The sequence below is a fragment of the Rana temporaria genome, chromosome 8, assembly GCF_905171775.1.
Source record: "Rana temporaria chromosome 8, aRanTem1.1, whole genome shotgun sequence".
Lineage (NCBI taxonomy): Eukaryota > Metazoa > Chordata > Amphibia > Anura > Ranidae > Rana > Rana temporaria.
In genome coordinates this window covers 126,532,821-126,559,783 of record NC_053496.1, presented here as the reverse complement: position 1 = coordinate 126,559,783, position 26,963 = coordinate 126,532,821, and the positions used below count along the sequence as shown (strand labels likewise).

The 26,963-nt window shown below is 43.6% G+C and overlaps 1 protein-coding gene across 2 annotated transcripts in view; it reads right to left on the bottom strand.

Annotated features, from left to right (window-relative positions):
- CSGALNACT2 (chondroitin sulfate N-acetylgalactosaminyltransferase 2) overlaps nucleotides 1–26,963 on the bottom strand; it is a 78,099-nt gene that overhangs the window by 25,607 nt on the left and 25,529 nt on the right. The window contains exons 1-4 of one of the 2 annotated variants that reach the window (XM_040320679.1): nucleotides 19,741–19,880; nucleotides 8,260–9,269; nucleotides 5,793–6,009; nucleotides 3,905–4,006 (exon numbers count right to left, since the gene is read on the bottom strand). In XM_040320679.1, the coding sequence (XP_040176613.1) occupies nucleotides 3,905–4,006; nucleotides 5,793–6,009; nucleotides 8,260–8,908 (968 nt within the window). In that variant the 5' untranslated portion in view covers nucleotides 8,909–9,269; nucleotides 19,741–19,880. Of the gene's footprint in view, nucleotides 1–3,904; nucleotides 4,007–5,792; nucleotides 6,010–8,259; nucleotides 9,270–19,740; nucleotides 19,881–26,963 lie in introns of those variants that run through there. The other variant, XM_040320678.1, reaches the window with a different exon arrangement.

Genomic DNA, 26,963 nt, shown 5'->3' with positions numbered 1-26,963 from the left:
GCTCTCTTGCGCAAATCGCCGTAGCTGTACGGCGACCGCTTTAAGAGCTTTAGGGGGCACGCGCCCGCAGCACTGGAGCAAATGCGCATGGCTGCCATGTTTGCCGGCGACCTATAATTGTTCCACAGAGAGCCAGATCGGGGATCTGTCAATGTAAACAGACAGAGCCCCATGCATCCCTCTCTGTTGGAGGTCGGAGAGCCCGCCGGCGAAGTCCCTGTGGTTTTCAAAAGTGAATGAGCTGAGAAATATGGAGGATCTCACTGCCACCTTGCACAACAGGGAAGAGATCTTTCGGGAGACTTGGAGACCCTGGCAGCACTTTATCTACACAGATGAATATCTCAATGAAGTAGCACAGCCTGGCTGACTCACAGGGTCCGCTCTACCTCCTGGTCGGGGGTGTATGCCTCCCCCTCGCTCCTCTTCATTTTCTTGATCTCTTCCCCCTTCTTTTTCTGACCTTTCTCCTCCCTCTGCTGTGTTTGTTTTTCACCCCCCCCCCCCTTTTTTCTTTTTTTTTTCCTCTTCCCATATATCCCCTATTATTTAGTCATGAGTTTTTTCTGATCGGAGATCGTCTATGTTCTATTGAGCACCAACCACCCTGTGTGCCCCAAGGTTGGGCCCGTTTGGTTTTTGGGCTGCTCCGCTTCCCACACTGTTATGAAAAAGTTAATTATAGTATATTATGTTGCACGGTGTCCGTTGCTAGAGGTTTTTGGTCGTGCAAACCCTTATCTAGCGGCCTCCATGGCTCCATACTCCGATCCTATTTCAATGCCTTGCCATTTATGTCTTCTTACAGTGTATTGCTGGAGTATCTGCTGTGTTTATCTTGTCCGACGACCCCTCTCATTCATACACTTTTCTTTTTTGTATGATCGTTTCTGTTTACTGATGCTATATGTATGCTGTACGGTTTGTCAGTTATATATATTTTTTTGAAAATAAAAGAATTACAAAAAAAAAAAAAAAAACAGACAGAGCCCCATTCTGTCAGGGAAGTAGAGAGAGATCTGCTTTTCCTAGTAATCAGGAACAGCGATCTCTCTCTACTCCGTCAGTACATTCCTCCCACAGTTAGAAACACCTCCCTAGGAAACACTTAACCCCTTGATCACCCCCTAGTGTTTACCCCTTCCCTGCCAGTGACATTTATACTGTAATCCGTGGCTATTTTTAGCTCTGATCTCTGTATAAATGTCAATGGTCCCAAAAAAGTGTCAAAAGTGTCCGCTCTGTCCATCGCAATGTCGCAGTCCCGCTAAATATCGCTGATCGCCGCCATTACTAGTAATTCTTTTTTATAAAAATGGCATAAATATATCCCCTATTTTGTAGACGCTATAACACTTTCGTGCAAACCAATCAATATACACTTATTGCAATATTGTTTACCAAAAATATGTAGAATACATATCGGCCTAAAAAATAAAAACCGCAGAGGTGATCAAATACCACCAAAAAAAAATCTCTATTTGTGGGAAAAAAAGGATGTACATTTTGTTTGGGTACAGCATCGCACGACGCGCAATTGTCAGTTAAAGCAACCCAGTGCCGTATATAAAAAGATTGGCCTGGTCGTTAAGGGGGAAAATCTTCTGGTCCTTAAGTAGTATGGGAGGCCTAATGCCGACTGCTGTCTCTTTGCTTTGGCAGCTCTTATATAGGCAAGGGCGGGGCCACCCAGTGACATAACCGGGTGACCCTAAAATCAGAAGGGGCTGGGTCACCCAGTTACTTCACTGGATGGCCCGCCCTTGCCTATATAAGAGCTGTCAAAGTGAAGAGATAGCAGGTGGCAGGAGACCTCCCATAGAGGTGGAGTGTTTCGCATTTTTTTTCTACTTTTCGGGTCCGACCGGCGGCATGGTTCACGGTGGATTTACATCACATTACATACACATTTTGGTGTTGAGTTCCCCTTAAAATCTATGCCAGATACAAAGGGCCTGTTATGGATTTTGGGGGGGGGACCCCATGCCAATTTTTCTTAATTCTGTCACAGGGTTCCCCTTAAGCACTTCAATACACTGTATTATATACACTACACTATATACTCTGCACTGAAGTATATATACTACACTGACTGCATGCTAAAGCCTCTAACTAATCTGCCTAATCTCTCTCTTAAAGTGGAGGTTCCATCAAAAAAACTATTTTGCTTTAAACTGTAGCTTACAACTAAAAAAGAAAAAACATTTTTTTTTTTACTCATCTGGAAATGCCTGTTGCTATGCGGTCCCACAAAATCTGCCTTTGAAACCACCTAGGATTCTGACATCATCTCCCTCTAATGCTCCTGGGAAATGTGTGTCATCATTTCCCAGGATGCAGTGCGCTGTCCAATTATCACTCCCCATCCAAGACTTCCAGGAAGTAAGTGCCTGTAGGCTTCACAATGCCCACAAGCAAAATGACAACAATGTAGGTATAGTTTTATAAACTATCTTTTTTAAATATCTATGCGGATCGACGGCGGATTGTAAAATAGTAAGTGACCAGATTTATATTATAAAAATGCAGGATGAAAGGACATACATTTTTAAAAATGCTAATTGTGGTTGGAACTCCGCTTTAATTGACACTATACACATCCACAGTGTAAGCAGCCTTATATAGTGTGGGGCACAGTAGTGCTGGCTGAGGCCACATTCATCTACATACCAATTGCTCTGGGTTGGTGAGCAGAGGGCCCTCTTTTCCCTCTTGTATTTTATTGTATTGCAACTGTCTCCCTTTAGATTGCAAAGCCCTTCGCAAACTGTTGGCACTATATTAATCATGTATAAAAATAATATGGAAAAGGAAGTCCCATAAAGCGAAACCCCGCTAAATCCTCCATTTACATTTTGCCTACAATTTATGAGAATTATTGGTCCACTGCACATAAATGTTGTAATGTTTATGTTTTTGTGCAAGACATCTGTTTTCCTGTCCTAAATCCACAGAAGGAATGCAACTCATTTTGACACATGTTTGCATTCCTAACAAGGCAGCAAAACAGAATTTTCAGCTGTGTGGTAAAGTTACATAAATGTCAAATATCTGTTATGTGCAGCAGGTCAGTAACAGTCAGGTGTGAAAGTCTTTTGTATGATAGAACTTTTGGATTATTTTAGACATAGTGATCCCAAAGAGTAAAGTATACAATCACCTCGTGATGAGACACACAGTCTGTTGGCACTGATGGTACATCATCATGAGATCACAAGACTTTGTAGACAGCAGGAACACAAGGGCAGATAGTGGGAGAAAGTTTACAACTACAAGAGAGGGATGGACAAAAAGGACACATCTGCTGAAGTCATTTCTTCATCTGGAAACAGGTGGCACCACAGAAATCGGCTAACTTCTAAAGTGCGCTACCTACAATCGGCATGGATGCAGGAGGAATTCACCAATCAAAAACCAAAGGACACACACACACACACACACACACGAAATTCACAATGTGACAAAAAATGTATATGTGGGGAAAAAATAAACAAAAATGCAATCCTGCAAAGAAATGAACACAAAAATAATGGTACTGCATTGTCTGTTGAATGCAATTTAATGCCCTGTACACACGATCGAAATTTTAGATGGAAAAAGTCCGACCGATTTTCCCCATCGGAAATTCCGACCGCGTGTATGCCCCATCGGACTTTTTTCCATCGGAAATTCCTAGGAATTCCGTCAGAGTTTCGATAGAGAACATGTTCTCTTTTACTCCGATGGAATTCAGATGTGATTTTGGCCGGTCAAAAGTCCAACCGTGTGTATGGGGCATTACACTCCCTAATAGGGGAAGAATATATATTTGTATCCTTCAAAAATAGACTAAACTATGCTTCATTATACTTAACATCTTCCACCATCAGTTTAATGATATAATGCCAATGCAGATTTCACTTACTTTTCTATAGTTTTAAGGATTTCCTGAACTTCCGATAGACCATCCTCACCAAAGTAGACCACAGTCAGGTAAGTCCTCTTATCTTGCTGAATACAAACATCCCTTGAATAACAAAACAGAAAACCATGGTCATCCAAGAGGGCGTTTACAAAAAGGAATAGTTTAGCTTGTTATGTAAATAAGCATTTCAAATTATAGTACTTAGTGCCGGTTCACACTACCGCGACTTGGGATCAGACTTGTGTCACGCCATATGAGAAATTCAGTTGAAGTGAATGAGAGCCGTCTTAAGTGTACACGACTTCAGAAAAAGGTTCCTGTACTACTTCAAGGCGAATTCTAGGCGACTTGTACCCATAGATTTCAATGGAAGTTGCCTCCAAAGTCAGATCACAGTCTTAACTGAAGCAACTTTACAGGAAGAGAAAATGGTTTACTCAGGCAAACCCCTCCCTCCCACAGAGCGGATTATTCTGTGATTGGCCACAGCCAAAGTCGTCTGTCCTGGAGGCAACTTTAAGTCACGTTGTAAGTTGCTCCAAGTCGCGCTGAAGTTGCCTTGCAAAGTTGCGCTGCAAGTCGGGTTGCCCCTGTGTGAACCGGCTCTTAAAAAAAAAAAAAAAAAGGTACAGCTTTGTTTGCCCTTCACTCCCTGTCCCATATAGTCAGGAAGCGATACAAAAAAATCCAAAGTTGTCACCAGAACTAGCCTCCCTAATGGAAGTTTTCCCATTTACTCAAGTTCTGGTGACAACTCAAAATTTGGGATTTTTCTCAGCATTCACTCTAGGTCACTGGTCTCCAAACTTGCTTTTATCCAGCTCTTTGGGCAATATTTAATTCTCTGATGCCAACAATGGAGCACAGTTCCCCCCCACTGACACCAACGAAGGGGTACAATTCTTCTGGCCCTTTGTTTAGAAGGGTTGGAGACCCCTGCTTTAGGTGATAATGGCAAACATGACGAATAGAGCGTGAATTTCCCTAATGAGGATAAAGAGAGCAATAAAAATCTGATGTGCTCTAATCCCTCTCCGCTATATCTGGAAAAAATATGTTGCATTCCTGACATGCCAGGAATGCGGTCACATTTCCTCAACCAAGCTGTCAAACCATCAAATGGCTGGTGTCATAACTGATCACACATGCAGCACCATGGCAGTTGCAGATCAAACAGAGGCTAAGATGGCAGCTTCCTTGGCTGAAAATGGTAGGAGGTTATAGTTATACTTTAAAGTAAACAATGCTTTAAAATGCAAGATCTACTTTTTACAGGCTGCTCCCTTTTCCCATCTAAAATTGCTGCATTATTAACAAAAAATAAAACACTTGTGACTAAACCAGTCCTTTCACACTGTAGAACAGGGATATGCAATTAGCGGACCTCCAGCTGTTGCATAACTACAAGTCCCATGAAGCATATAAAGACTGACAGCCACAAGCATGACACCCAGAGGCAGTAGCATGGTGGGACTTGTAGTTTTGGAGGTCCGCTAATTGCATATGCCTGCTGTAGAGGGTGAGGTTACAATCCTTCCAGCAAGAGCTGGAGGAATGCGGAGTATTAAAAATATTGCAAAAATAGCACAATGCAGGAGTGAATTCTTGTGGGGATTGGAATCCTCTGCGTTCTAAGATCTGTCTGGAAGGACCACAAAGTCACTCTAACCCAAGCACAAGGCATGGGGGCAATAAGAAAAACAGGAAGTTACAACCAAGACAGATTAGCTTCTATGAATGTCATATCTTTAGTGTTCTGCAATTTACTTCCATTTTATGGATTTGCAATAAAGGTTGTTTTGAAGTTTTTACACCCATACTATATCTATCTCTCAATAAATGCAGATGCCTGAAGGAGTCCATGTTGTCAATCGCTCTCAAGTCTTACTTGTAGTTCTGTATAAACTGTGCAAAGGTCTCTGTTCGGCCAGACAGTGGGACAATGATATTGATGATTGTCCTGGAGACATCCTGTGTTTCCACCTTCACCTTCATGAGTGGGCCAAACGGTCGGAATAAAGTGATGTGGTGGTAGCTTCCAGACTCTGGTTTCTTGTAGAATAGCTCATAATGGGAGCCCTTGTCCCTCTCGGTTCGGTAATATCCTGATAACAATGAGGTGAGAGGAAACCGGTTAACTCACAAGGATTCAAGAGAAAGAACACAGATGTGATAAAAATGATTAAATGGTGGAACCCAGAAACTGCACACAAGGCCTAATGAAACTTTTGAGCATCATTAATCCTATAACATTCCACAGTATTTGTTAACAAGCTTCAAGTATAAACCCATTTAGAGAATTCAAATCACACATAAGCCGGCCATGGATGATTCAAATCTCAGCCAGCTCAGCAGGGACTGGCCAAGATTTGGACCATGTACGGGATTGGCTGATTGTACCCAAGTCGATCTATCGGTCAACTTGGGTACAGCTAGCATGTCGGATTTTTACATGCAATTATTGCCAGTGGTTACAGCCGCTAGCATAAATCGCTGCCTTCTCCCAGAAGGGACGAACATAATAGCTCAGTGGGAAGTATTCCCCCATCAACACTGGCTGTGTTGGTGGCCATCAAGCAATTTTCCTTCCTGCAACCCATGGTTTGTATACACCGCCCCAGTGTGAAAGCACTCGGGCTTTCAACACTGGGGTGGCTTAAGAGGCAGTTTTCAGGCGCTTTATAGGCACTATTTTTAGTGCTAAAACGCCTGAAAACAGCCGCAGTGTAAAACGGGTCTTAAAGTATGATGTAGGTCAGTGTTTCTCAACTCCAGTCCTCAAGGCGCCCCAACAGGTCATGTTTTCATGATTTCCCTCAGTTGAAACAGCTGTGGTAATTAAGAAGGCAGTGAAACTGATCAAATCACTGATGCAAAATAATGGGAAGCCTGAAAACATGACCTGTTGGGGCGCCTTGAGGACTGGAGTTGAGAAACCCTGATGTAGGTAAACCGAGTGGACTTTTCTGACCATCGCGGTATGGCACACAACAGTATAATGAAGCTCAATGCTATGGTTTCATTAACAGACCTGTTAAGATTTCTACTTGAGTGGTCACAGCGAGTATAAAATAGTTGACATAATTTTTCTATGTATTTAAAAACCCAACTCCAGACAATTTATTTTTGGATACAAAGTTTGAAAATTTGTCAGATTTTAACTTAGAAGTAATGGAAAGATGTGGGCACTGGATCTCAAACTAGTAGACGTTCTCAGTCAGGTCCTAATAAGTGAACCCCTGCTAAAAAAGACTAGCTCTACAATTAATGATACATTAGTGTGAAGGTCAGTGGCAAGAATGTTTCTTACACTTGAGGTCACTGGCAAGAATTACATGCTTACAGATAGCTAAAAAGTTCAATTGTGTCAGTGGGAACTTCTGAGAGGCAAAAATTGCTCATTGCTTAAAGAACCTCCAACAACCTCTGTAGGAACCCTAGTTGCTAAACCCTGGTGTAGAGGAAATTCTTCTTCTTAGGCAGCTCCTTTAGGAGTAGTGCCCGAAGGTACGCTCTATTTTCTAGCAAGGGTTGGTTGTGCATGAAATTTTAACTTATCACTATAAAGTAAATTGCAGCGAAAAAATGATTTACTGTTACTGAGGGCTTAACAAATCTAGTGTGACCTCACTAGGATTAAAAGCTTACACCCATGAATATACAAACTATCCAAATATAAAGAAGAATGTTGGGAAATAGAAAAAGCATCAAATCAAAGCTTCGAAAAACAAAAGTACAGTGGAACCTCGGTTTACGAGTAACTCAGTTAACAAGCTTTTTGAAAGACCAGCAACTTTTTTTTTTAAAGAATTCTGACTCGGTTTGCGAGTGTTGTCTCGCAAAAAAAGCAGAATTTAAGCTAATGGGGCCTGCTGTACCACATTTGGGCTGAGATGGGGGGGGGTGTGCCAGAGCAGAGCCGAATGTCACAGATCAGCACAGTTCGGAAATGCATGAAAAGGCCAGAGGACAGCTCGACTGACCTGGGCAAATCTCGGGAACTAAGTCTTTCCAGGGTTTGCCGAGGTCAGCCGAAGTGTCCTCGGCCTTTTCCGAGTCTCTCCCCGGCGCACCCCCCCCTGGCCTCAGGCCGCATGCGGTATTGCATGCCATTGAAGTCAATGCGGAACAAATTATCTTTGTTTCCATTGACTTCAATGTAGAAACTCGCTTTGATATGCAAGGAAATGGATTACGAGCATTCTCCTGGAATGGATTATACTCGTAATTCGAGGTTCCACTGTACATCTTTAGGACAGCTGGTATTCCTGATGCACCCATTGTAAGCATGGAGCCCTTCCACCTACATGTAATATAAATTAACAGAAATAGAAGGCGGCACACATTTTTCATACCTTCTACAAAATCAGCTTCTGTAAATAAAACTTTATCCCCTCCTCGGTTTTCCTGATCTTCGTCATCCTCATCTGGATTATTAATGACCTCCAGGCCAGCTTCTATAACTTCGACCAGTTCATCTCTCCTGTCCTTCCTAATTGGTTTCTCCTCAGGGTGCCGTGTCAGACCCATCTCCAACTGATAAACCTTCATAGAATCAAAACTCTCAAAGGGAACAACAGCATACTCGCTAGGAAGTTTAGCACCCACCACAACCTCAGCTTTGTCAATCTGTGAGTGCAGAAATTCAAGTAGATCATTAGAAGGTTGCTCTTTGGTACCCTGGTGTCCGGCACCATTGGAAAGTTTCTTATCTTGTGCGGATCGTAGTTTCTCACTCATCTCCTGAAGCTCCTGCTTTAGCTGGGCAATCTGGCGCTTTAGACTAGTTGCGCGGCTTTTATAATGCTCCTCTTGTTCCTGAAGAAGAGCCTGGTAGTATTCCTTGCTAAACATCTCTCCTGCGATTCCAGGCAGCGATCCATTTCCTTCTGGGGTTGGTGCACATTCCAAGAGATATGCGAGAAGCATTAGGCTAAAAACCAGGGCAAGTCCAACAAGTAACCAACGGGTCTTGCCTTGTAGATAAAACCCTCTTCTGGGCATTCTCCTGAAAGTCGTGTTTGTATACTGTACATGAAGGCAACCTACCTACTCCTTAAATAAGGATATCTCCTGCCCAAGATATAGCATCTCACGTCATTGAAATTATATGTTGGTTGTTAAAGGCAACAATTAAGTTCAGGCCATCCTGATATTGTGTGATAAGCTCATTAGGTTGAGGTAAGTAAAACACAATATAAAATTCAAGTCCTCATTTACGAAGAAAAAAACAAAATCACTCCGTCATCAATCTAGGTCTTCACTTGATAAATAGATGTCCCTCAACAATTCTCCCTGATGTCTGGAATTCCATTCAGAAGCTTTCCAGTCTTGCACGCAGGCTTCCTTTTATATTCTAATTTTTCTAAAAGAAAAAAGGAGGGATTTAAATTTTCAGAGAAATTACAGATAAAAAAAAAAAAAAAGGAGGAAATCAAATCCCAATTACAAGTTAAAAAATCCTTCAAATAAAATGATCATCCATCTTCCAAACTGCCAAGAAATACCATAGAGCAGGGATCCTCAAACTACGGCCCTCCCGCTGTTGAAGAACTTCACGTCCCATGAGGCATTGTAAACCTCTGACATTCACAGACATGACTAGGCATTATGGGAACTGTGGTTCCTGAACAACTGGAGGGCCGTAGTTTGAAGATCCCGGTCATAGAGTGTTTGATTTGCATGTTCTCCAAACATAAGGCCCCATTCACATCCAGCGATTTGCGATTGCTGACGGAATCGCCGCAATTCTGCACAGTTATCCCAAATCACACTGGAGTACTGGCAAACACTTGGTTAGGTGACATTCATTTTCAATGGCACCTAATCGTGGCGAAACCACACCACGTTTATCGTGCAGCAAATTTCATCGTGCCTGCGCCTTTTTTTGGGCAACAAGATGAGATTTATTGCAGGGCAAACCTGCCACAGAAAATGAATGGCACCCGAACAAGCAAGCTGCATTTTGCCAAGCCCTCCAGTGCAATTTGGAATCGTGGGAAGAAATTATATATAGAACTAAAATATATTACTATTGTCTAGACTTTTGAATTGCAGATGTGATGGTTTGTGCCATTTGCAGTGTAAATACAATATACAGTATATTATTTCCTTATTTGGATAACAGTGGCATTTTAACATCACATTACAATCAGGCCCTTTCCTGTGCATCATTTCTATCTTTAGAATATAGAACACTTTGCCTTTTTTTATTAAGCCAAAGAAAAGAAAAAAAAATATGAAAAAAAAAAGTAAAAAGCAAAAAGGATATTGTTACAAAGTGTTCTCCAGCCCCATGTCCACACGCGTTTAGTCATTGTCTGTACAGAGAACTCTGCGGATATGGCATTACCCCAAAAAGAACGGGCAGACAAGAACCAAAATTACATGTATGGAAACCAGAGAGTCATATGGGAGAAAGTTAAATCACTTTACCTGCAACTCCATAGGGAAAAAATAAGTATGAAAGTAATTGACGTTTACTTTTTAGCTATTCCTTTTTTCTAGTACAATTTTCAGGTTTGTACCCAAATTGTGGCCCGAAATATGTGACTTGGAGGATTCACACATCATGGTACTGGGAAACTCTTTTCTTTATTGTTTTGGTGTAATTAGAAAGCTGAATCATGGATGCATAGAATAGAGATCTAAGAGATTGCTGACGGCACTGTGTACAATGTCATAGTATATGATAGAACTAGAAAATGCATTTCCTGCAGAAAATGTGTGGGAATCCTGAATAGCTGAATTGCCAAAGCTAGATAAATGTTCCGACTCCTCAGTTTTTTGTACTTCCGACTCCGACTCCTCTGCATTAATATGCGAATGTATTTTATACATTCCTTGAAGGAAAGAAAGGCTACATACATGTCATTACCACACAAGTTTTTATAGCCTTGGCTGAATGACAGCAGTTTTTCCAATGGTTTACACCTTCAGTCTTGAACTATTGACCCTCCATTTATACAAGTGTCTCTAGTCCGGCAAAAAACATATTTACTTAATCCCTTATCAGTGAGAGGCTAGGTTACCCATGGGCGCTGCGTTCCCTGTAACAGCAGAACACAACACTATGGAAAGTATAAGTATTGCAGCTCCTAATTGTGCGTTGCATGCCATATAGTGAAGCACATGAAAAGCATGCTTCTTCACAGTCACTTAACGTGTTCGTTTTGCGGTTACGTGAGGTACTGCATGCATTGGTCTTTATTCTTACAGTAGAGAAGTCATTAATTATAACTTTTTGGGAATTGGGACATTTAAACTTGCTTTTTTAATTCCAATCTAAATTTAGTAGGAGTCGAAGTCGGTGCATTGTTTGCCGACTCCAGGTACCCAAAATCTCCTCCGACTCCAACTCCACAGCACTGATCATATTACCACCATCAAAATTTCTCCCTTCGTATTACCACCAACAAACTGCTATCAAAAACTGTCCCATCCTATTGCCTCCATCAAAAAAAGTGCCCCATCAAAAAGTGCCCCCATCCTATTGCCCCATCAAAAAGTGCCCCCCATCCTATTGCCCCATCAAAAAGTGCCCCCCATCCTATTTCCTCATCAAAAAGTGCCCCCCATCCTATTGCCTCATCAAAAAGTGCCCCCCATCCTATTGCCTCATCAAAAAGTGCCCCCCATCCTATTGCCTCATCAAAAAGTGCCCCCCATCCTATTGCCTCATCAAAAAGTGCCCCCCATCCTATTGCCTCATCAAAAAGTGCCCCCCATCCTATTGCCTCATCAAAAACTGCCCCCATCATATAGCCCTATCAAAAACTGCCCCATCCTTTGCCCCATCAAAAACTGCCCCCATCAAAACTGCACCATCATAATTTCCCCCATCCTGTTGCCCCATCAAAAACTGCCCCATGCTCTCATTGACTTCAATGTTTAAAAAAAGTGTTAAAAAGCGTAATATTTTAAAAAGTATAAATAATAGAAAAAAAGTTGAAGTCCCATCATTAGCTGAAAGAGCTGAACATTTTAAAAGTTGAATCGTTTTGATAGCCGAGAGCATGTAGAATTTACGCAGAGCCAAAAAAACTTACGGAATAAAATGTAAATAAAAAAAACTAACAATAGTGGGACTGCTGAAGCAGTCCCACTAAATATAAAACGTTTTTTTTTTAAATCCGTCTTTTTTTTTTTAACAAAAAATAAAAACCGCAGACATGATCAAATGCCACCAAAAGAAATTTCATTTGGGTACATCGTTGTATGACTGCGCAATTGTCATTCAAAAAGTGAGATTTAAAGAAAAACGTTGCGAGGACACTGAGGTGGACGAGAAGGCCGGAAAAAACATAGTGGCCACCGAGCGGAGGACCCCCCATGGCAGACCACCCACACAGGGAGCGGGCCCAGAACACCCCCCAGGTCAGTCACAGCATAGTGGAGGAAAGGGACAGGAGGAGAGGAAAGGGAGGACAATCGACCCCCCCGCCCCTAGGAAAGCTCAGCTGTTCCATCCTGCCAAGACAGGAGGAAACGTACTTACCCATGCCTGCGAGGACTGCTGGCGCGTTCCCGACAGACCCACTTCCGAGCAGTACGGAGTAAATGCCAGCCACGGCCTACTGTGACACAGACAGCTAGCAGCCTGGTCATATGTGAGCCCCGGAGCAAATAGCTCACCGGCCACCCCTTGAGCAATGGGGTATGTCATGGCCGACCCAGTGCGTAGCTAAGGCCGTCTTACGCTTGATGGCCGGACTGGGTGGACTACAAGGATCTATATTATCCAGCCTGTCACCCATCCGGCAGTTGATAGAAGATCTCAGGATCAAAAAAAGATAAAATAAAATAAATGGAAACATTTAAAAATAAAGTTCTACAGGAAAGGGGTTCAGAGGTGCAGGGTGCTGTGTAATGTAAAGGGGTCCAGTGATGCAGGGTGCTGTGTAATGTAAAGGGGTCCAGTGATGCAGGGTGCTGTGTAATGTAAAGGGGTCCAGAGGTGCAAGGTGCTGTGTAATGTAAAGGGGTCCAGTGATGCGGGGGGGGGGGGGGGGGGACACGTTTAATCCCTGCTATAACAGGCTAATTTTTAAGTTGATAATTTTGTACGGCCCCCGAATGATGTTACAAAAATCCAAATGGCCCTTGGCAGAAAAAAGGTTTCCCACCCCTGTTCTAGTGGAAGGGAAGAAAATCGCTTGCACACAATTGGTGTTGATGGGGAAAATGCCTCCTGCAGCAATAATATGTACCGGTACCTATTTTTTTTTTTTGCAAAGCTATAGGACAAATAATGAAAATATATAGTGAATGTAACAATAATGGAAAAATACTAGGAATGGTGCACCATGTAATATCCCTGATAAACAGGGCCCACACCAGCTTTCTTCTACGTCTCAGTAAAAAGTTGCGAAGAATGTGACTCAGCATTGACTAGTCATCCTGTCTGCTCACACAGGAGAATGGATAGTCATACGTGGCCAGGACAGCGTAAGGGGAAAGTGAGCAGGACCATCTGGTTGTAATTTCTGGCCTCATTTCACTGGAAGAAGGTCTGTGAGGGACGAGGCCCTGAACCCACAGGAAGTGAGCGATGGATTCCTGAGAGGAGAAGAGGGAAGACATGGCCTGTACGCAGAGGCTATTATCCCCGAAAGCCTTCTACCATTACAGCATAAAGGGTGGGATGGGCAGCGGAAACCAGAGGCTGGTTGCTGAGGAATAAGAAAAGACTGGCAGCAAGAGAGTAACTCATTCAGTGCTTGTAGAGTGAAGGCACAGCAGAACATGTATTATTACATGAGTACTGTATTGGCACCTCTGCCTTGCAGCACTAGAGTCCTCGGTTCAAATCCCAACCAGGCCACTTTCTGCACAGAGTTTGCATGCTCTCCTGGCGCTTGTGTTGGTTTCCTCCCGGTACTCCGGTTATCTCTCGTACTTCAAAAATACGCTGATAGGTAAATTGTCTCCCGACTAAATTGGCCCCAGTAAGTATGCATGTGATGTAGGACCTTAGATTGTTATCTCCTAGAGGACAGAACGGGTGTGAATGTACAATATGTAAAGCGATGTACTACATATACCAGTAGGCTTTCTGCATACAGAGGCACATTCCCAATATCACATGTAAATACGGCCATGGCCAACATAAGGCAAACTCCTAAAAGGAGGAAAAAAAATCTGTGGGGGCATTGCGGAATAATATTACTGTTGTCCAGTGATGTACTACCAATTTAAAGGATATCTAAACCAAGAACAACAATTATACTGTAGCCTATCAGTCCTTACATGTGGTGGCTGCATTGGTTTTCTTTTTTCAGACCCCCCCTTATTTACACCTGTTGATCCTGCCAGTGGCCACATAACTATATCAGGGGTCTCAAAATGACGGCCCTTCAGCCATTGTGAAACTACAAATCCCATGAAGCATTGCAAGGCTGGCAGTTAGAAGCATGACTCCCTCAGGCAGAGGCATGATGGGATTTGTAGTTCTGCAACAGCTTGAGGTCCACCAATTTGGGACCCCTGATTTATATGATCATACAATCAACAATTTACTGGGACTAGGTTGATTGAATTAAACGAGAAAAAAAGATTTAGGTGTAGTTCACATCACATGCAGTCCAGCGCATTTATATTCTGCATCAAAAACGCATGTATAGTAGGTTATATTGTTTCCAATGGCATAGTTCACACCAGTGTGGTCAGTTTCAGGGATTTCCAGTCCAAAAAAAAAAAAACAAGCTGCATTTTTCCTGCAGTGAAACGCATCAAAAACGCACTGGAATACATAAAAAAACACAGCGGACTCCAGTACAGTAAACAAATCTGGAATGCACCCGGAAACGCATCAAAAATGCACCAAAAACGTGTTAAAAATGTGCATTTCTAGATTGTAAGCTCCAACGAGCAGGGCCCTCTGATCCTTCCTGTATAGAATTGTATTGTGACTGTACTGTCTTCCCTGATGTTGTAAAGCGCTGCGCAAACTGTTGGCGCTATATAAATCCTGTATAATAATAATGCATCCAGAAAAGATCTGGAGTGCGTATTTGTGGCGTTAACCAGCCCTTACAGATATTGATTTAGTGAGCTTTAGATTTAAACTCAAAAGGCCATGGTACAATATTGTCGATCACTTGTGATAAACCAAATACCTGCATGCACGTCAGAGATAATCGCGATTCAGATTGATAAAGGGATTTTTTTTTATTACAAATCCTTTGTGACTGGTGTACAACCAGCCTGCTCATATGTGGATCAAAATTTGTCTGGTCCCTGCGGTGGCTCAACGCGATTGGCACTGCGCTGACAAGCCATTCACCTCTGCAGCTAGGGGTTCGGATCCCGGTCTCAGCTACATGTGAATTGAGTTTGGTGGTCTCAGCCCGGCTCCCGGTGGGTGTGCTATGCGAGGTAAGCTTGCGCTTAGTATGCCCACCCCCCTCCCACAAAAACCACCACACTTACACGCACTCGAAATTGGGTTAACATGCACGCACTTTGACCACGCGGTCTCTAAAAAGAGAGGCGAAGGACTAACGGGGCTGGTTGAGCGGGCTAGATCCTCTCACTCCCTTATAGGGAGTCCCTCTGCCCCGTTGGGCTTCAAAGCGGAGCAGGTAGGGCAGGCTGTGCCATTGCCACCCGGGGCATGGAGAAAGGTGGCAGATTGCTTCTGGGGGAGGCCTGCCTACTCCCAACTCCTGCAGTCCGGCTCCTCTCTCGAGTACATACACAAAATACACTTTAAAAAAAATATTTCAATCCATGTATGTAGAGTTTTGATTAACATACGATCCTAAATCTTTAACCCCTTGTAAAGACATCTCATCAGCCATACTAGATTTGAGTACCATCTGCCTGCACAGCACAGACAGGGTTAATTATGGCAGACAAAGATTCCCAGCCTTCTCATAACAAACAGAAAGAAAGTAAAAATTGTCATTGCTGGAAGTTCCAAAAAACATAATTTAAAAAAAAATTAAAAAAAGTTATACTATGTAAATTCGGACATAAAAGGTAAGAAATATAATGTAGGTATTGTCCAAATTCAGCTGCAAAAGTGGAAATACTCTTTAATTACATGGCAACAGCAACCCTTCATCTGATTGGCTGGAAGAGGTTAAATGTGGTCACACACAAAGAAACTCCAGCCAAACATTTCTTCCAACACAGCAGCGGGAAGGGTTAGAACTTGTGTTACATTTGTATTTATGTCTGTCTGTGTCCCAACTGGAAACTATTCCCCTCTCTCACTCAACACAGGAAATCCCCCCTAAACTTAGGGGAAAGGCTCATTTTGCCAGCTTCCCCCTGAACAGTGTTTTCATTGGAGGGTTTCTTCAACTTCTGTTCCGACAATAGTGAACAATACAAGAAAGTGAATTCACCTCCATGATAAGCAAATCTTTGTGTATTTCTTCCAGATCTATGCAGCAATCCGATGTGACACTTTGCCTCTGTGCAGGAGGAGCTTCCTGTAATAAAGACCGGTCACTGCAGCTCTCTCATCTTGTGCAGGGTGACTGGTCCTGTCTCCGCCCCCTCACGTAGTCCCTCCCACAGGTCTGCTCTCTGCACAGGCTATGTACAGCACAGTGATGTCACTGCAACTTTACAAGATAATATCTGGGTTTACAAAGTCATACTGGCTACTGATAAATATACCTAAATGACATTGTGTGCCTTTAGGGCTGGTTCACACCAGATGGAGTCTAATCTGCATCAAAAACACTTGAACATTGTTTAACAAAAGGGGCTTGACAAATTTTCTTTGAATTTAGAAGCCAGCTAAATAAGCTAGGAGGCAGTTTGTTTTTGGAATGGTAGGCCTGAAGAGGGGGCCGCTGATAAATGGGGACTCTGATAAAATGCTTCAAACATCTCTCTATGCTTTATTTTGCTGAGAAAAACACACCCTAGCATTTCTGGCTGTGGCCATCTTAAGTAAGGGCAGATGATTCATGCAGCATTGATTTCCTGGTATTCATCTGCCCTTCGTTCAAGCATGGATGAGGATGTGCCTAGCTGAGAAAGCCCCTCCTACCCTCCTGAAGACTCCTGGGATGCAAGACATTGTTTACCTAGGCTTGGAAACCAGGAAGTAACTAAGCAAATGCAAAAAGTAACCACTGCAATACAGGGAACTTTCACCCCCTTCCTGCCCAGGCCAATTTTTAGCTTTCAGTGCCGTCACACAATCATGCAACACTGTACCCAAATATTTTTTGTTGGACACAGGGCTTTTTACTATTTAATCACCACTGGGATTATTTATTTATTATATATTTTTGCTAAACTCAAAAAAAAAAAAAAAAAAGTTTTCTTAGTTTCCATTATAACATTTTGCAAAAAAGTAATTTTTCCTTCTTCATTAATGTGCGCCGATTGAGGCTGCATTGATGGGCACTGATTAACATGATCAGCGCCCCGATTATCAGTATAAAAAAAACAGTGTGCCGACAGGCTTGCCGGTTATCAGCTCTCCTTTCCTTACACAGACACATCACATGAGAAAAGGCCTGCCGATAACCAGCAAGTCTGTTTACATGTGATCAGCTGTGGTTGGATACAACTGATCATATAGTAAAGGGCCGCTGTGATTGGCCTTTTACACCGATTTGTGACGAGCTGTGTCTAAAGGACACAGCGGTCATAGAGCGTGCCCGATACGCGCCACAGGGGGAGCAGGGTCCTGGGAGGGCTTTTATAGTACCATGCTGTAGTTGTCTTTTGGCTATAGCGTGGTATCGAAGTGGTTAAAACAAGTACCGCATTTATCGGCGTATAACGAGTACTTTTTTCCCCTTAAAATCAGGGGAAAATCATGGGTGCGCGTTATACGCCAATCCGCTGTCTCTGAGCACTGCCGCCGACATCTACCGAGCGCAGTACACTCGGGTACACTCAGCCGCGCTCGCGGTCACGCCCTGTGCCGCCTCCTAGCCTTTATGCGAGAGGAGCCGAGCGTGGCCGTGCATAGCCGAGTGTACCGCGCTCGGTATGTCGGCGGCGACGCTCAGAGACAGCGCGGGAGAAGCGGGGAGGACACCACCGAGGCCACAGAAGGACGCCAGACGGGACAAGGCTGCCGATGGCCGCCGGGCAAGACACCGACAAACTAAGTAATTCATTTATTTTTTCAGGAATTTCCCTTCTAGAGTATGGGTGCACGCTATACGCCGGTGCGCCCTATAGGAAGATAAATACGGTAAATGTGACATACTTGCATATCTATTTACTAATTGCTAGCAGCATAGGGATTAAAAAATCCTCAATGCATATTATCTAATCACTGCTACATGGAGAAAGCCAATTTCTGCCATGTGACTAAACACTGGAGGTACAGCCGATGTAGCCATATGAGAAAAGTGTGCCCTCTATACCGTATATACTTGAGTATAAGCCGACCCGAATATAAGCCAAGGCACCTAATTTTACCACAAAAAAATGGGAAAACGTATTGACTCAAGTATAAGCCTAGGCTAGGGTGTCCATCTGCATGCCTCACTGTGCCCATGACTAGACTGACGTTTAACATGGGAGTCCATGGAAGGGGTACCCGTCTTTGAAAAATCGGTGCTCCCCAGCCGTAGGTCCCCCAGACAACAAATTTTGCACACTTGTAGAGGAGAAATGGGGCTACATGTGTGCCGGTCCAGGGGACCTACGACTGGCACCGGATACCCAAAGTCACCGGAGAAATGACAGTTTAACATAGGAGTCTATGGAAGGGGTGCCCAGCTTTGAAAAAAGTCGGTGCTCCCTGGCCGTAGGTCCCTCGGACAACAAACTTTGCACACTTGTAGAGGAAGAGGGGGCTACATGTCTGCCAAGTTTGGGGTCCAGGGGACCTACGGCCGGCACCGGGTCCCCAAAGTCCGGGAGATCAGGTGCAAAAAAGGTCACTCGAGTAAAAGCCGAGGGGGGCATTTTCAGCACAAAAAAAATGTGCTGAAAAACTCGTCTATATAGTCTTTAGCTGACCATACACCTGTAGAAATTCCGAATTTTTAGTTTTTGAAACGTTTGCTCAATCTCCTGAAGAGATAGCGTGGTCAAAGCGATGTTTACGATGAGAAAACTTAAAAGGGTCAGGATGGAGAATTTTTTCTAGAATGAGAACATATCTAACAAGGTTTGTGGTTTTGGTTCAGGAAATACCATGCAAACCAAAAATCTAATTCGAAAAGCAAACTTTTAAATTTAAAATACTTCCAAACAAAATGCAGCAAGTCTGTTTGCATCATTGAATGTACGGCAGATGTTTTGGGGGAAGAATGATCGTTAAAAAATACAACAGTGTATGGCCAGCTTTTGTATGATCGGCGTTATACCTTTCTATAGCACAATATCGTAGAATGAATTATGCCAAAATATGACAACGAAGCAACCAACAGACTAAGCAGCATACTGAATGATAAGATAGAATGTACGAATGTTCCTTTCTATAAAACAGTTTCCGCTTTATATGAACAGGAGGAAAAGCACAGAAATACGAGAGAATGGAAAGAAGAGAAGCAATGGACTGATGGCAGAGGAGGAGTAATGTGCACTAGTTGCCCCCAATCTACACTCCCATCACTTATTTTAAGGACACGTCCACTAGTGTGCCCTGCCAGCAAGTCCAAGATCTACAATCATCAATCCAGTAACCTGCCATCCACAGAATTTCTACAGTCAGCTGTTTACTGGCTAAAGTCCCCGATCTCTATGCAGACAGAGCAAGGACAATACACTACACATGGCAGAGTCCAACAAAAGCTGGCATTGTGTTCCAACTAAAAATATTCTAGCGAAGAATAAATATCAGTTTCATCTGGTTTAATAAAAAGGTTGATGTCTCCAAATACCGAGACGTCTTCCCCAGTTACCTCCATCGTCCCAGGCTGTGTTCGGGTCACTCGGCTCCTGCAGTAGCTGCTGCCGCTCTTGTAATTCAACCCTACAGCAAACTAGAGAAGTGCTGTGAGCAGCATTTCTTCCCTCGCACACACCATGACCACAGGGACCCGTGCAGAGGAAAGGGATTAACCCATTTCATGCTCCCGATGCCTAAAATGCACCCATATGGAGTTAAAGTAGAGCTCCGGTCTGGACAATAGGCTCACCAAAAAACTTCCCGTCTACGGACAGAGCCATCAATTCCAGCATAAACACACAACTGGACTGCCAATTACAGTTTTCTGATGCATGCAGCCATTCTCAGCCAGGGTTCTGTGGCACTCTAGGCCTTCAAGAGGTTTCTGGGGTTCCATGAGTGTTTGCCAATTGATCTCCCCCAATTTGGTGGTGCCTTGATCGCGCTGGGTCCCATGTCACTTGGCAGTGCCAGCAGCATGACACCAAAGATCTTTTTAGCTTGCTAGAAGGGTGGTATTCTGAGCACAAAGTTCAGGGAATTTTTCCCACTGACCCCAATGACTACATTTTCTAACAGGGGTTCCCTGAGACCTAATAATTATTTTAAGGGCTCCTTTGGGTTTAAAAGTTTGAGAAACGCTGGTTACACATAAGGCCCCTTTCACACCTGCGAACCGTTCAGAGCCGCCTGTCAGTTTTTTCAGGCGGATCTTAACGTGTGCTCCACGCATCTCTATGGAGCGTCAGACGTCAGCGGTGACATGTCCGCTGACACCCAATCAGCCCTCATCCTCTCCGCTAAAATGTGACAGATGCAAACCCTATTTTGCATCCGTCTGGCGGACCGGATCGGATGAAAATGAACAGACGCTTCCTTTCATCCGATCCCCCATAGAGGAGAGCGGAGATCTGTCAGGGCGGTCCCTGTGTGCAGAGACAGACCTGTCATCTGCCGTCTCAGCGGTGATCAATGGAGCGATCCCTACTGAGCAAGCGGATGTTAACCACTTCCCGACTTTATATGGCCGCAGGGTGGTTCTACTTCTCTGAGCCGCCGTGTTTTTACGGCCTCCGCTCCTCCTGGCCACTGGGGGGTGCCCGCGCATCACTGGGATGCCAATGCGCGTGCCTGGCGGCCGTGATGTTCGCCAGGCTACCGTGATCGGCGGTTAGAGAGACAAGGACGCGTATCTGTGTGTGTAAACACACAGATCCATGTCCTGTCAGGGAGAGAGGAGACCGATCTGTGTCTCTTGTACATAGGGACACAGATCGGTCACCTCCCCCAGTCAGTCCCCTTCCCCCACAGTTAGTAACACTCACTAAGGTACACATTTAACCCCTCCCTCACCCCCTAGTGTTAACCCCTTCAATGCCAGTCACATTTATACAGTAATTAGTGCATATTTATAGCACTGATCGCAGTATAAATGTGAATGGTGCCAAAAATGTGCCATAATGTCACAGTACCGATAAAAATCGCAGATCGACGCCATTACTAGTAAAAAAAAAAAAAAATAATAAATAATTCTGTCCCCTATTTTGTAGGCGCTAAAACTTTTTTTTTTACCAAAAATATGTAGAATGCGTATTGGCCTAGACTGAGAAAAAATAAAATAAAAAATTGTCGCTCTATTTTTGTTTAAAGCGCAACAAATAAAAACCGCTGAGGTGATCAAATACCACCAAAATAAAGCTCTATTTGTGGGGAAAAAAGGACGTAAATTTTATTTGGGAGCCACGTCGCACGACCGTGCAATTGTCAGTTAAAGCGACGCAGTGCCGAATCGCAAAAAGTCCTCTGGTCAGGAAGGGGGTATATGTGCCCAGTAAGCAAGTGGTTAAAAAATGGATCCTCACGGGAACCGCAGGTGTGAAAGGGGCCTAACAGATCTGTCGTGATGGTGTTTGCAAACATTAGATCGCCATCAGGTGAATCTGGTAATATTGGGCAATGATCTTCTAAGCCATACATGGGTTGAATTCTGAACTAATTTTCTTTTGAAAAATCTGATAATTTGTGCATTTTGTGATCCGATGATGCCACCAATGATCAAAATTCGACCAGCCAAGCCTTTTATTTTTTAATCATGTTGATACAGAAAAAAAAAATTGTGGCTTTGGAATCTTCTTTTCTTTCCAGGTCACAGCTCATGCGGATTTCCTTTTCGATTAGATTTTGCGCACGATTCTCCCATCATTGATTCTAAAATTTCCAAAATGCTTGATCACTCAAATTCGATGGCTGACCCCACTAATGGGGCAAAATTTGTAACGATTCTTTTAACCCCAAATGTTCGACACTTAGTTACGATTTTCTAAAGAAAATTATTTTGGGATTAAACTTATGCATGTCAAGCTTTATGCTGGTCATATCAATATGCTCCAATGAAGGACTAGAGTTATCTCCCCAGCCGAGAAAGAGAGCGCGAGACCCCCCTCATATGAACATGGGCGCCTGGGCCCCTACAATGCAATTTAAAGCACATTTTCCCACCAAGGAGCTACAGGTACAGATCCATGGAGGGGTATATGAAAAGGTGATGCAGGCACCGTGGTATTACTGTGCAGGTGCGAGATTGGGAGTGGTGCATGCTGGGTAGCTGGAAATAGATAAAAGGAGGGTTTCAGATGCCCACAGTGGAGATGGACCCTGCCAGCTTCCGATATCCAGAAAATTGTATTAAATATAAAAGTAAAATAAAAAAGGACTACAGCTTTAACACTAAAGAGTTCATATTAATTAGAGCAAATTAAATTGTAGTCATAAAAAAAAAAAAAAATTGAACTGCGGGAACGGAACGCCGCTTTAAGTACACCAGACCACTAAAAAGAAATTAATTTGGTAAATGTACATTATGTAAAGTGCCAAATAAAGTTCACACTACAGCATTCTCCAAAAAGTCATCAATGGTGGATTGCTGCGGAGAGAGCAGCCAAACATGTTGTGAGGTAATTCCTTTTCCTGCCATAGTGGTTTCCAGTTCCTGTTTGCTTCCTGTGACAGAAAATGTTTGCTACTCAATATATTGCCACAGCAGTTGTCATTGCTGCTGCAGCAGTAGCAGTGCATGAGGAAGAAGAGGTGGAGCACATTGTTCCTGAGGGAATAACCAGAAAGTGAATGTGTGCTAGAAAAATTTGCTTGGGAGGGGCTACTATGTTGAAAGGATTGGGTGGGACAAGGGTCAAAAAGCTGCTTGTGCTTACAAAGTCGAACTGAAATCGTGTCTATATTATTCAGGTACGATTTGCATGCCACTTGAGGGTTCAACATTGAGGTCTATGGACATCAACTCGCATGGAAGTTGCACCAAAGTAGTGCAGGGACTACTTTGAAGTTGTGCCAATATGAATGCAAGTCATTGAAAATCATGGAGAATGACTTGTCATGCGATTTTGCAGTCCAAAATCGTGGGACAAGTCGAATAAGTGTGAAAGGTGACTAAGCTGTGGTTTCCATGTGTTCAGAAGGTAAACCTGCCGCTTCCTGAATGCCTTTTTTTTTGTTTCTCTCTTTGTAGACTTCCAACTCAACTTTGAATGGGACCAACATGTCGCAGACCCTTGGCTCGCTGTTGTGTCGTACCCATATTGATTTGAATGGGCAAGTTTCACAGGCTGTGGTGCCCATCAACTCGACAAGCCAAGTGAAATTTCACACAGCTGCAACGCAAAGCATCACGACGTGTCATGTGTACAGCCCCCCGCTGGCCAGATGTTAGATTTTAGGTGGGCAGTAAAACCGCAGCTCAACCTGTTTTTACTGCCTCCTGACCGCCCTTGTGAAAGGGGCCTATAAATGTCTGTAATAAATACATTTTAATGCACATCTACGGGATGTGCACAATCCATTTGGTTTTACCATTACCTCTTTAATCAGAGTCCTGGGAGACCCCCAGCATACTTCCATCCCCCACCCCAAACCATTACTGTATCTGGAAAAGAGATTAATAGCTGGACTCAGAATGACAGTACAATAATCCTGTGTTGTGGCATCAGACTAATGCAAGCGTTTTATCAATCTTTGCCATTGTTATGTATTTATCTGGCCTTCAAGAAAGGAACACGGTGCACTAGATTTCATCGTTCATAGAAATAATCACTTTATTTGGCACTGCTGGTAGTAATATTGTCATGTATTTGGAGTTTGAACTTGCTGGAACACAATCCACTGCCAATAACTACATGCTGCCAATTACTGAAATCAAAGAATCACATTTAAAGTCATCGGGCAAAGTTTTCAAACTCGAGTGTCTATGGACCCCTTTCGCCCTAGTTTAACCCTTATATTATAGTGAAGGGACTAACCTCAGGTGATTGCGTTAACCACTTGCTTACTGGGCACATATACCCCCTTCCTGCCCAGGCGAAATTTCAGCTTTAAGCACTGTCACGCTTTGAATGACAATTGTGCGGTCGTGCGACGTTGCTCTCAAACAAAATTGATGTCAAAACACAATATTTTTGAATTTTTGCTATAATAAATATCCCAAAAAAGAAAAAAAAATAAATGTCTCAGTTTAGGCCGATACGTATTCTTCTACATATTTTTGGTTAATCGCAATAAGCGTATAGTGATTGGTTTGCGCAAAAGTTATAGCGCCTACAAAATAGGGGATAGAATTATGTATTTTTTTAATTATTTTTTTTTACTAGTAATAGCGGTTATCTGCGATTTTTGTCAGGACTACGATATTATGGTGGACACATCGGACACTTTTGACACATTTTTGGGACCATTCACATTTATACAGCGAACAGTGCTACAAATATGCACCGATTGCTGTATAAATGTGACTGGCAGAAAAGGGGTTAACACTAGAGGGCGAGGAAGGGGTTAAATGTGTTCCTTAGGAGTGATTCTTACTGTGGGGGGGAGGGGACTGACTGGGGGAGGTGACCGATCTGTGTCCCTATGTACAAGGGACACACCATTGGTCTCCTCTCCCTGACAGGACGTGGGATCTGTGTGTTTACCAAGGATGAGCTCTGGCGTGTTCGCATAGAACACGTGCAGAGCCCGCCAGGAAGTGTGCACGGCGCTGTGCTAATCACAGCCAGGGAGACATTGTCCTGATGCTCGGCTGCAGGGATCGTGAAATGTCTCCCTGGCTGTTATTAGCGCAGCGCCGTGCACACTTCCTGGCAGGCTCTGCACGTGTTCTATGCAAACACGCCAGAGCTCATCCTTAGTGTTTACACACACAGATCCACGTCCTTGGCTGTGTATCAGGTGATCGCGGGTACCTGGCGGACATCGCGGCTGCCAGGCACGCGCAACGGCATCTCAGTGATGTGGCGGGCATGCGCCGCCGTTGGCACCCGCGCGCCCCCCCAGTGGCCGGAGGAGCCGAGGCCATCGTTTTACAATGGCCTGTGCTCCAAAAAGTTAAACAAATACTCATACACAAATTGCACCTGTATCTTTATAGCCGTCTTTCCCCTACATCCATTCAAAGTGCAGAATTTACACAGGATCTCTCAGCTCTGAAAGGAAGGGGGTGGAGAGCTGACGTTCTATCAGTGAGAAGAGCTCAGAGCTGATTGGAGAGAAGGGACACACCCCCCTCCACAAAGCAACAGAGCAGAGGCTGTCAATCTGCTGGAGCTCCCTCCACTGTCACCATTTTTCTCTTGGTGTCAGGAAATCTTTTCAAAAGTGACTCATGCTGATAGAAGAGGAACGAGGCAACAGACAAAATTGACACTTGGTGCTCTGGATTGAGACAAGTACACATTATAGAGGGATATGCATTATTCATATTTCACGTGTGAGGTTAACGACCACATTAACCACTTCCCGACCGCCGCATGTAGATATACGTTGGCAGAATGGCACGAACAGGCACATCAAAGTACCTGTACGTGCCTGCCTAGACGTGGGTCGGGGGTCCGATCGGGACCCACCCCCCCGCTACATGCGGCGGTCGGATCCCCTCGGGGAGCGATCCAGGACGACGGCGCGGCAATTTTTTTATAGCCGCTCCGTCGCGATCGTTTCCCGGAGCTGAAGAACGGGGAGAGCCGTATGTAAACACGGCTTCCCCGTGCTTCACTATGGCGCTGCATCGATCGAGTGATCCCTTATATAGGGAGACTCTATCGATGACGTCGGTCCTACAGCCACACCCCCCTACAGTTGTAAACACACACTAGGTGAACACTAAATCTTACAGCGCCACCTGTGGTTAACTCCCAAACTGCAACTGTCATTTTCACAATAAAGAATGCAATTTAAATGCATTTTTTGCTGTGAAAATGACAATGGTCCCAAAAATGTGTCAAAATTGTTCGAAGTGTCCGCCATAATGTCGCAGTCACGAAGAAAATCGCTGATCGCCGCCATTAGTAGTAAAAAAAAAAAAAAAAAAAAAAAAAATTATAAAAATGCAATAAAACTATCCCCTATTTTGTAAACGCTATAAATTTTACGCAAACCAACCGATAAACACTTATTGTGATATTTTTTTACCAAAAATAGGTAGAAGAATACGTATCGGCCTAAATTGAGGAAAAAAAAAATTTTCTATATGTTTTTGGGGGATATTTATTATAGCAAAAAGTAAAAAATATTGCACTTTTTTCAAAATTGTCGCTCTATTTTTGTTTATAGCGCAAAAAATAAAAACCGCAGAGGTGATCAAATACCACCAAAAGAAAGCTCTATTTGTGGGGAAAAAAAGGACGCCAATTTTGTTTGGGAGCCACGTCGCACGACCGCGCAATTGTCTGTTAAAGCGACGCAGTGCCGAATTGTAAAAACCCCTTGGGTCATGTAGCAGCATATTGGTGTCCAAATTATCGATCTGATAAGAGACGTCAGTCATAGGGTGTCTTCTGTGCCCAAAGACTTAGAACTGTATCCCAAGCTCACCAAAATGGCCACCTTCACAACAATGACGGCCCAACACAATACGACCTGGGCAATCAACTACCTTACAGAGAAACAAGTCATCCCAAACAGAGGGGGAAGATGACAGACTTAATTATATACACGCTTAACATGGTTCTTTAAGCCTCTTTACAATACCCTTTTACCTTACAGAGAAAGACTGTCCAGCAGTATCTGCTTCCATCTGTAGACATAACAATGGCTGCCAAGCTGGAAGACAATCATCTATAGATGATTCAATCCACACACAGTGAAGTATCCAGCTGGCTTTCTCTGACTCTTTAGGGCAGTGATCTCAAAACTGAAGTCTGCAAGTCAGATGTGCCCTTTGCTTGGCTC